At 46.0% G+C, this 11,478-nt stretch overlaps 2 protein-coding genes across 2 annotated transcripts in view; one reads left to right on the forward strand and one right to left on the reverse strand.

Annotated features, from left to right (window-relative positions):
- EBNA1BP2 (EBNA1 binding protein 2) overlaps positions 1-926 on the reverse strand; it is a 7,297-nt gene extending 6,371 nt beyond the window's left edge. Inside the window, exons 1-3 of the mRNA XM_015563182.1 lie at positions 726-926; positions 554-637; positions 150-319 (exon numbers count right to left, since the gene is read on the reverse strand). Coding sequence (XP_015418668.1) covers positions 150-319; positions 554-637; positions 726-791 — 320 coding nt within the window. The 5' untranslated portion in view covers positions 792-926. The remainder of the gene's footprint in view (positions 1-149; positions 320-553; positions 638-725) is intronic.
- Positions 927-935: 9 nt separating this feature from the next.
- Positions 936-11,478, forward strand: part of CFAP57 (cilia and flagella associated protein 57) — a 56,123-nt gene continuing 45,580 nt past the window's right edge. Inside the window, exons 1-4 of the mRNA XM_015563203.1 lie at positions 936-1,118; positions 5,241-5,557; positions 6,954-7,240; positions 9,769-9,976. Of these exons, the coding sequence (XP_015418689.1) occupies positions 962-1,118; positions 5,241-5,557; positions 6,954-7,240; positions 9,769-9,976 (969 nt within the window). The 5' untranslated portion in view covers positions 936-961. The remainder of the gene's footprint in view (positions 1,119-5,240; positions 5,558-6,953; positions 7,241-9,768; positions 9,977-11,478) is intronic.

Below are 11,478 nucleotides of genomic sequence, written 5' to 3' on the forward strand. Positions count from 1 at the left end.
ACACACAACTTTAGCTCTTTTTAGTCACCAGAAGACCTCCTCCCTGCTCCCACCCTTTCGGTAACCTCTGTGGAGCACAGGCTCGCCATGCTCCGCTCCCCCTGTAGCGCCGGGACCACAACTTCTCCCACATTTGAAAACAAACATACAAGCTCATCTCCCGCTGGAAGTCATCTTCGGGATCGACAGCTTTCTGGTCCTTGTTCTGCGGTGTTGACAGAGGTCCACTGATTTCCGGCACCGGACCGAGGGTGACATCAAGCCTTTCAACCCATTCCAGATCCCGCTTGAATTCTGCCAAACACTGCTTCAGGCCATTCTAAAAAATTCAGACACTGCGCCCCTAAGAAGGGGAACCCTTACGATGTCTCTCCCGAGCCCAGGGTGCTAGGCCCACGGGCAAATTGCTAACCCCCACACCCCAACGCATAACCGACCCTCCTGACAACGCACAGGCTGCCTCCTTCCCAGGACAAGAACTCAGCCACCCAAGCGTAACCGTTCCCTGCGCTCAGCTCACGCCCCAGCACCCCGACTCGGCGCCCGAGCTCACCACGTCGTTCACGGCTTTTTTCGGACCCTCAAGCACGACATTGAGGCCTGGCTTCAGAAGCCCTCGGGAAAACGCGTCCTGCAACTGCAGGGCACGATCGGCGTCAGTTCCAGGAGAGGAAGGACGTCCCTCTCCCCCCTCGCCCAGCCAGGCGAGCTCGGCTGACACTTACCTCTCTGTCTGTGACAAGAGATTCCTCAGAATCCGAGTCCGAGCCGGAGGGCAGGGGGGTGTCCATCTCGCAGCACGCACGTGCAGCACCTACCAGAGGTCCGGGTAGGCCCAGGCCCGTGCGGCGGGAAGAGGGCGCCTTCCGCCGCTGCTGCCTGCCTTCAGCCCCCTACCCTCACTCCGCGGCTCCACGTGGAGGAGAACGGCTGGGTCTTCACAGAACTCTGGCCAGGGACCATGTCCACCGTGGTAGCACAGTCGCTGCATGCTTTTGGTCTTCGATCCCACGTGGCCAACAATGTATTCTTCTTCGACGAACAGATCATTATATTTCCTTCAGGGAATTACTGTGTGAAGTATAATATGGATCAGAAATGGCAAAAATTCATTCCAGGTAAAACCCTTTCCATCCTGACACATTAACCTTATGTGGCAAAAATAACCTCATAATTCCAACATGATGATTGAAAGGAAAGTTTTCTGGCCAACTCCCATAAACATATAGTTCTCTAAATGTAGACGAAATACATGTCTACTTGCATTACATGCAAATATCACATGTAAAAGAATATTAATTTAAAAGCACGTTTTCACTGTGATTTAATGAAAAATTATTTTAACAAGCCCCTTTTCATGCTTCTTCAATATCATGTCTTTGTCATCACCTAGGCCAATTTTTGAGTTGTCTAACACTGTTTTCTAGAGCACACCACCCTCAATCCAGCACCTTTTGAATTCATGTGTGATGAAGACACTGGAGATTTTATCCCAAGTCACAAATATAACTATTTGTACAATGTTACATTGTTTTTGTTCATTGATGATATACATCATTTCCACAACTTAATCACTTAGTTCCTTTTCCGCTCTTTGTTGCATATAGTATGACCATATATGTGTAGCCCCATGTAAGATATAGTTTTGTGTTTGCTAGTTACTAACTTTATATAAATGGAATCATAGTATATGCTTCTGTTGTTCAACATCAGGCTTTTGAGATCCTGAATATTACATGCATCTTGAATTCATTTTATTGCTACATCTATGAATCTATTGTCTCAAATATATCTATCCATTCCAGTGTTAATGGACTTTTTGGGAAATAACAGTTTTTTGGTATTACAAATCATGCTAGCATAAAATGTATTGCATTCATATATGCTTGTCCACTTGTGCAGAGATTCTTCAGGGCACACAGCCAGGACAAAAATTACTGGGTAATATGGTAGTACCAATTTACACTCCCACCAGGAGTACATGAGACTTGCCATTCCTCCACAACCTCACCAACCCTTGGTATTGTCCACATTTCTATTTTTTTGCTAATCTAGTGATTGAGAAAGGGTATCTTATTGTTTTTAATGTTATATTTCTCTATTACTAATGAGGATGAATTTTTTTCACATGCTTATGGGCTATTCCTATTTAGTCTCCTCGGCGGGAAGGGGCGCCTTCCGCCGCTGCTGCCTGCCTTCAGCCCCCTACCCTCACTCCGCGGCTCCACGTGGAGGAGAACGGCTCCAGCGCCCACTACACTCCGCAGCGCAGAACTTCTAGATCAGACTTCCGCTTCCGGTCGCGGACCTTCACTTCCGGTCTTCCGTTGCTATAGGAACCGCTCCGGCGTCGGAGAGTGCCCGAGTTGTTTGGGATCCGTAGGATAACTACCCCTAGATACACGAGTGGTCTGGTGACTTGGAGGAGAAGCGTAAGGTGGGAGGGGGGACCCGGGGGTCGTCCGGAGGAGCAGGAAGCCGCGAAGGCTCAAAGGAAAGGGGAGAAACTAAGCCGCGGTGGGTTTGAGGGGTGCTGGCGGGGGAGCGGGGTGTGTGTGTGTGATATCACATGTAAAAGAATATTAATTTAAAAGCACGTTTTCACTGTGATTTAATGAAAAATTATTTTAACAAGCCCCTTTTCATGCTTCTTCAATATCATGTCTTTGTCATCACCTAGGCCAATTTTTGAGTTGTCTAACACTGTTTTCTAGAGCACACCACCCTCAATCCAGCACCTTTTGAATTCATGTGTGATGAAGACACTGGAGATTTTATCCCAAGTCACAAATATAACTATTTGTACAATGTTACATTGTTTTTGTTCATTGATGATATACATCATTTCCACAACTTAATCACTTATTTCCTTTTCCGCTCTTTGTTGCATATAGTATGACCATATATGTGTAGCCCCATGTAAGATATAGTTTTGTGTTTGCTAGTTACTAACTTTATATAAATGGAATCATAGTATATGCTTCTGTTGTTCAACATCAGGCTTTTGAGATCCTGAATATTACATGCATCTTGAATTCATTTTAATTGCTACATTATGAATCTATTGTCTCAAATATATCTATCCATTCCGGTGTTAATGGACTTTTTGGGAAATAACAGTTTTTTGGTATTACAAATCATGCTAGCATAAAATGTATTGCATTCATATATGCTTGTCCACTTGTGCAGAGATTCTTCAGGGCACACAGCCAGGACAAAAATTACTGGGTAATATGGTAGTACCAATTTACACTCCCACCAGGAGTACATGAGACTTGCCATTCCTCCACAACCTCACCAACCCTTGGTATTGTCCACATTTCTATTTTTTTGCTAATCTAGTGATTGAGAAAGGGTATCTTATTGTTTTTAGTGTTATATTTCTCTATTACTAATGAGGATGAATTTTTTTCACATGCTTATGGGCTATTCCTATTTAGTCTCCTATGAAATGCTTTATTCATCTCTTTTACCCATTTTTTTTTTGTATGGGAGTTTTTGGCTAATTTTCTTATTGACTTTTGGGCACACTTTCTATATTCTTTATACCAATCTTATGTATTGCAAATAATGTCTCCCAGTTTGGGGCTTGTGCTTTCTCCCTCCTTATGGTACCTTGATGGACAGAAATTCTTCATTTTAATGAAGTTCATCAACATTTTCCTTTTTGTGTTTTCTTCAGGAATTGTTCCTTAACTCAAGCTTATGAATATATTATCCTATATTATCTCCTTTATGCTTTATACTTTTGTCTTTCACCTTTGAGGCTCTGAGTTAGGAGGGTGCTTAGTGTGTTAGGAGAATAGCAAGGAAGTCAGTGTGGCTGGAGTGGAGGGAATGGAGGAACAGGGAGCGAGAGGTGAGGCAGAGAAGTAATGGGGAGCAACATCACATAGGGCTTTGTAGGTCATAGGCTCTTACTCTGAGTGAAATGAGAAGTCATGGGGGGATTCTGAGCAGAAAGAATAGCATCATCTGACTTATGTTTCAACAGGTTCATTTTGACCACTGGGTAGAGAATAGCTTTAAGGAGGGACAAGGGAGGGAGCAGGAGACCAGTTGAGAAACTATTGCTACAATCCAGGTGAGAGAAAATGGTGTCAAGGAGCAGGTTGTAGGTAACAGGAATGGTGAGAAGAGATCAAATCCTGGATATACTTTGAAAGTGGAGGTAACAGATTTTCTCAGAAACCAGGTGTAGGGTGGAAGAGAAAAAGAAGAAGCAAGATTTCTGGCCTGATTAAGCAGAGGATGGAGTTGCTGTTAAGTGAGAAAGAGATCTTAGCCATAAAGCACAGTAGACACAGAGCCTAGGACTCATGAGAATGTTTTCATTTTAACTTATTTTAAAATCAGGGAAAAAGTATAAAAATAAATCTGTCATAATGAATCTAGCCTGGCTCTATTTCTCTTTATACCAATGCAATCACAAAATATACTTTTTAAACTTTCTTTAATGGAGGAAGGGGCTCCTGAAAGCAATAGTATCTAGGACCCATGAAAATCATAACGTGATTGCATTTCCCAGATAAAGTATGTGCACTTTAGTGTTTGCCTCCGGTGGTGTGTGTAGAGGACCATAATTTGTGTTATCCCATGGTTGCAAGATGAATTGCTGTAATTCCAGATACCACCCCTAGATTCCAGGGACAGGGGGAGAGAATGTATCCATCCCTGGTTTTCAAGAAAGCACAAGCTTTACCATAAAGCCAGTCCAGCAAACTTCTGCATCTATCTCATGGCAAGAATGTCACATAGATCACCTAACTGCAAGGAAGGCTGAGGAATCCAGTGGTTAGCATCCCAGCCTAGAGAGCAGAGGGAGAGTGTTGAGTGCTGCCCACTCAAGGCATAGAGGCCTATGTAATATGACCCTATCCCACTGCTCTAGACTTATCTGATAGTGACCAACCCTGGCTCACATGGGATGCTCCAGCAATATCCCACTTTCTCACATCCACACGTTTTCTCCTCCTCCCACCTGTCCCACCCCTTCCCTGTCCCATTTTGTCCTCTAGGGATTGATCCCTGACTTCTCCTCCTACCTTGGCCTCAGGGAGGTGCCCGCCCTGGTCATTGTTCTAATTACCCCAGTCATAGTTGTACCAAGGAGCTTCACAGGTTGACAATGACCTATTTCTGCACTTTTCTCCTATTGCATCAGCAGTGCCTACCACTATGCCTGGTTCATATTGAATCTTGGCGATCTACCCTCACTATTCCGTTTTACCTGTTTGCAGGCTCAGACAAGAGTCAAGCCATGTTAGCCTTGTCCATCAGTCCCAATCGGCGATACCTCGCTATCTCTGAGTTGGTGCAAGAAAAACCTGTCATCACCATTTATGAACTGTCATCCATCCCTTGCCGGAAGCGTAAAATCCTTAATAACTTTGACTTCCCGGTTCAGAGATTTACTTGCATGGCTTTTTCTCCAGACTCCAAATACCTATTGACTCAAACATCGCCTCCAGAGTCCAACCTTGTCTACTGGCTATGGGAAAAACAGAAAGTAATGGCCATTGTTAAAACCGACACTCAGAACAACATTGTCTCCCAGGTACCTCCCAACATAACAAGTATCATGCAAACTATTTAAAATAGTATGAGCTGTATTTTAGTGAATGTTTTCTATGTACTAGAAGCAGTGCTCATTTCTTAACATGGGTATTTAACTTTAGTCTCACAATTGTATATGGTATTCATGGTTATCCCTATCATACTGATGTGGGAACTGAGGCTCCAAGAGGTTAAGTTACTCACGTAAGATCACAGAGGTATTGAATGGCAGGGCCAGGAGCCCAGTGCCTGTCTTCTTTACTCTGGCCTAGAACTGCTTTCTGGTCCCAGGTTCAGCCCAGAGGTGAAGTGATCCAACTCGCTCTCCCTTTCTGGTTCTGGCCTCTTTTCAGCATCATGGCTAGGCAATGGGAAGATTTCCGGGAGTGATGTGAAGTGGTAGATCTTTAAGAAGCTGTCAATGAACTTGTAGTTATATGGGGAGCAGAGTTTCCTATTGTGATTTGAAGGCAAAATAAAGAGCACCTGTTAGGAAGCTGGTTCACTGCTAAGGCAGTGAGTCCCAAGGAGTTTTATCCTGGTGCAGTCAACCCAGTGTAGGATCTAGAACTCGGTTTTACAGGCTGTCAGGAACTCGGCTTTATTCAGTGGACTCAGTCATTCCCACAGGAGGCTAGTGCATAAACCAGCACCTCAAGACCAGAGCACTCACATCATTTATCCAGTGTATTTCCACTCTAGGAATAGAGAACTTGGAAGTGAAATCAGCAATTAGAAGGCTCCTTGGTGATCACAGAATCAGGGAGAGCCGAGGGTCATTTCCTCCAGGCCAGAGCGAGGCCTGTGCAGCATCTCCACTCAGAGCAGAGAGCACCTTAGATGCAATGCACATTCATTAGATGTTCACTATGAACCCAGCGCTGGGAATACAGAGAGGAAAAAGCCACAGCCCCTCAAGTTGCTCACCATCTAATGGGGGTGACAGGTTGACTGCCTGTCACTGTACGTGGGGATGAGGAGGGTACAGATAAAGGAAGCTCGGTTGGCAGGAGACCAGATAGCAGCCCCTGACATTTGGTTCCTTCCCCTGATCAGGGCACATAAACCTGCCAGACCCTCCTGTTTCGGTGTTTGCAGCTGAGCCTTCATTCCTTTTTGTTGATACAGTGCTCGGCCATTGTCAAGACCTGCTCATTTGGTTTTGGCCTCTGTAAAATGACTTTTGTAGGTTTCCTAGTTTAAAACAACTGGCCCCACAAATATAATGGGTATAGATCTGTGCTCTTCTTAAATATGGTATCAAAAGTATAGTGGTTTAGTGATGTTTCAAGGATACTCTGAGTTACCTGAAATAAATATTACTTGGTAAAATGGGAAGTAATTCCATTAAGATTAGTTTTATAAAGCTTTGTCTTTCGTTCTTTCACACTCTGCAGGTGAGCTTCAGTCCTCAGGATAACACGCAGGTGTGTGTCACTGGAAATGGGATATTTAAGCTTCTCCGCTTTGCCGAGGGAACCCTGAAGCAAACCAACTTTCAGAGGGGAGAACCCCAAAACTACCTCGCCCATACCTGGGTGTCTGATGACAAGATTGTCGTTGGCACCGATACAGGCAGGCTCTTCCTCTTTGAATCTGGAGATCAACGCTGGGAGACAAGTATAATGGTCAAGGAGTCCACCAATGAGCTGAAGAACCTGGAGATGATGCAGGAATCAGAGAGGTAATGGCACCCCGCTGGTGCTCCTGTAAAAATATGCTCCTCGTACTAATAGCGTCATATGAAAACCAGCATTCTTTGAAAATCACTCATTACCTCTCTACCTTAAAAACCAACTCTTCATTTTCCCTCTGCCTTTCTAGTGTTCATCCATATTCAAGCACAAATTGGACAGTTATGACCATAGCCTAGATACAGTTCTCTTTATTTTTATACCTAACCTCATTTTATAAGCATTTTAGTATGACTGGTCTTCCAAATTACAGATTTTCCAAATTATATTTTCCAATGGCTGCCTAATTTACTGAATCAATTGAATAAATGTCCACCGAGCACTTGCAGTGTGCCAGACATCTTGCTAGATGCTGGGCACACAGATCCCCCAGGACCTTGCAATTCAGTAGGAGGCAGCAGACCAACAAAGAGGTGCAAGGAAATGTCAACAGAAGCATATGGGCTAAATTAGAGGTTCAGGGGGGGAGCTATCAATCTTACCTCTACCAATAGCCTCTCACCCATATTGAGCTGTACCATTGTATGGACTAGGCACTGCTTAGATATATTCTCATTTGAGTCTTACCCTATACAGTCCATATTATTATCATGCCCATTTTATAGACAAGGAAACTGACACTCAAAGAGGTTAACTGGCTTACCCAGTTAGCACTGAGAAGTAGCAGGGTCAGGATCAAACCCAGATCTGTCTGACTCCAGAGCCTGAGCCCTCAACCATAATGGCATACTATAGCTCCTTCTTCCTCAATAACTTTCAGTCCACCATTTTCACCGTTCCTGCCAATGATGTCTCTTCTGTTGTGATTTGCTTAAGAGCTTCCTAATAAGTTTCCATGCCCTCCAGTTTGCTGAGTTCACAATCCTTCAGTGGGTCCAAACTTCTGAACGTGGTCCACATGTCTGCTACTCTGTCCCTTCTGTACTTCTAGAGCAATGGCTCTGCCCTCTACGGACGATGCGTGCCTCATGCATGCTCTTGCTTCTGAGCTTGGTAATGTGTAGTTCCCCTGCCCCCCTTCACACCCCACTCCCATGGACGCATACACATATGTGACGTACTGTTGCTCGTTCTTCAGATCTTAGCTGGGAGGGCTTAGCCTCTGCATATCTCTGGTCAGTACACCTTCCCTATAACTGTATTCAGAAAATCCTTGCTACCTATTGACTGGCTGTTCCCATCCTACTGAGCTACTCCCTAACAGTCCTATCACATGTGCTCTAGAACAGCGGTCGCCAACCTTTGAGACCTCATGGACCACCAGTGGTCTGCGGACCACTGGTTGGCGACCATTGCTCTAGACTATAACCTTCTAAAGGTAAATAAGATGTATCAATCTTATTACCACTAGCGGCCTGATGCACAAAATTTATGCAAGGGGCTTGGCCCTTGCAGCCCCTCGAAGCCCCAACTTCATCTGGAAGGTCTGGACGTTTGGTCTAATTAGCATATTAGCTCTTTATTATATAGGATTTTTTACAGAGTTGTTACCGCCATATAACACCAGTATATCTATAATAATAAAAGCGTAATATGCTAATTAGACCGGACAGCCAGACGACCTTCCAGACAAAGCCGGGGCTTTGAAGTCTGAGGCAAGCCGCCATGGCTGGGTAATTTCTCCCACACCCAAGGGCTGATGCAAGCCACCGCAGCTGCGAGAGCCAAGCCCCTTGCACAAATTTCATGCATCGGGCCTCCAGTTGTTAGATGAATGAATGAGAAGAGTAGAGAGAGAGGGAAGGAGGAAATGGATACCTTGATACAAATTTCAACTCTTCTACTTACTAAGTGTGTGATTTTGGAAAACTCAATCCCTTGAGTCACTTTTTTCTAAACACCAAAATGAGGATATTAATAATATACTACTAACTAGAGGCCTGGTGCATGAAATTCGTGCATGGGTAGGGTCCCTAGGCCTGGCCGGCAATCAGAGCCAATCTGTGGAGTGACTGGCGGGGTGATTTGGGGGACCCCCACTGGCACCCACCTTGGCTGGCCTGCGCTGCCCACTTGCTGGCCCCACCTGCTCACCAGCCGGCACCACCCCCCCATCACCCCACCACTGCTGCCAGTCGCCTTTTTCAGTGGGGCGACCAGCAGGGCAATTGAGGGGAGGGGCCCACTGGCACCTGCCTTGTTTGGCCTGGGGCCTGTGAGCTGGGGGCAGCTCCTGTGTTTAGTGTCTGCCCCCTGGTGGCCAGTGCACGTCATAGTGACTGGTCATTCTGCCATTCAGTCGATTTGCATATTAGGCTTTTATTATATAGGATAGTGACAATAGTAGTAGTGACCACACAGGGTTGTGAGACTACCAAATAAATGTGTAACTTTCCAATCTTCCTTTGGAGTTTGTGTGGCATTCCCAGGGCGAAGGGCAGTGTTTTGGCAATGGGAAAGGGGTTCACACTGGGTGGTTTCTCCCACACCCAAGGGCAGCCCTTCTTTCTCATCCCTAGCAGAATTCCTCCCCTGGGGATTGTCTCTGTAAACTTTACATGCTGTTTTCTTTTTCTAGCTTGATCGAATTTCCAACACTCAGTTCCCCAGTCCCTTCCTTTGAACAGATCTTGGAGACCGATAGCCACAGCCAGCAGTCCATGCCCCAGGTGTTTGCCATTGCAGCCTACTCAAAGGGATTTGCCTGTTCTGCTGGGCCAGGGCGAGTTCTACTGTTTGAGAAGATGGAAGACAAGGATTTTTATCATGAGAGCAGGGAAATCCGGGTAAGGAGAGAAGGAATAAGCAAAACTGGGGTCCTCCTGACATTTGTTCTCCAGCAGCAGAGCACGGACAAGGAGTCTGACGGGGAGAAGGGGTGTAGCGCTGAGCAGCAAGGGGGATTTGAGTAGTTTGTCCTGAGGAAGTTTTAGGATGGGCTGGACAGAATTGGGGTTTAGAATTGGGATGATCTGGATTTCAATCCTGGGAGAGAACTTTGGCAAATTCTATTTCTCTTTGAAGCTTAGTGCTCCCATGAGAAATTGTATTACGATGATACATATTGATATTTAATATTGATATTTAATGTCCGGTGTACTACCACGCACACAGTGAGGATTTAGTAAATGTGTGTGGAATAAACGATACACACTGTTTTGAAGAGAGGGCCTATCTAGTTTGGAAAGAACCAGGAAGGCTTCTGGGTGTTTGATTGTAATTGTTGAAGAAAGACCTCAGAGGATGGGTAGCGCTTAAAAGAAACAGATTAGGAATTCCAGGCGGAAGGAACAAATTAGCAGAGGCACCACGGACAGGGGGCGGGCAGTGTACTTGGGGTACCTTGTGTTCCCCGGTGGAGAGGGACTGGCATCACTTGAAGGGAAAAGGTGAGAGCCCGTGCGGGTGAAAGCTCCAGCCGCGCATTGCGGGGCCCTGGGCAGGAAGTCGCTAAACACACATTGAGTGAGTTAGACGTGACTCTGCTGCTTAAGATGAGCATCTGAGTCCCGCAGAATCTGTGTGTCTTCAGTTTTGTGGGAGACAGCAGTGGGGCAGCACGCACAAGGCCCTAGGTCTGCGGCTCCCATTCTACTCTACACAGCAGAGTGTCACACAGATGTGACAGCAGAGGGAACTGTCAGGTGCTGTGGGCACATTGAGGGAATATCAGTGGCCGACCAGCCCAGCACAGCACCGGTCAGGGGCTTCCCAGAGCTTTCGTTGTCCTGTGGAGCAGGGGCAGTTGCCTATGTGAAAAGGGTGAAGAACTCCAGGCAGAGGGAGGGAAGCAGGAGGGCCCGGTGTCCTGGACCCCAGGGAGGTGGTGCCACCGTCACAGCTGCAGGCTCTAGAAAAGTCAAGAGGATGAGGACTGAGCATCTGGCTTTGGTGATAAGGACATTTCTAATGCGTATGAGGACAGTGGAAGGACATTTTATTTATCAAATGATAAGGAATTAAGAAACTGAGTGGGTGATAAGGAAGAGGAGATGGTATGTGTAGGCCAACCTTTCAAGAAGCTTGGTTGTTCAGAGAAGAAAAGCAATAGCAGGGAAAAGGAAATCGAATTTTATAATGCCGACCTGGGAAGTACAGGCCCCCTCAGAGGCTGCTGGCAGGAGCTGTGTGACCCCTTCTCTTTTCTCTGCCCTGGCACCTACCCACATGGAAGAAGGGCTGTCACCTTCCCCTCTGCCGCCCTGAAGCGCACACTGGTATCCTCGGTGCAGGTGGGCGCCTGCCCTGGGGTACACAGCCTATCCCAAGTGAATTCAAGAGTGGGAGT

Source organism: Myotis davidii, unplaced genomic scaffold, assembly GCF_000327345.1.
Source record: "Myotis davidii unplaced genomic scaffold, ASM32734v1 scaffold458, whole genome shotgun sequence".
In the NCBI taxonomy this organism is placed as follows: Eukaryota; Metazoa; Chordata; class Mammalia; order Chiroptera; family Vespertilionidae; genus Myotis; species Myotis davidii.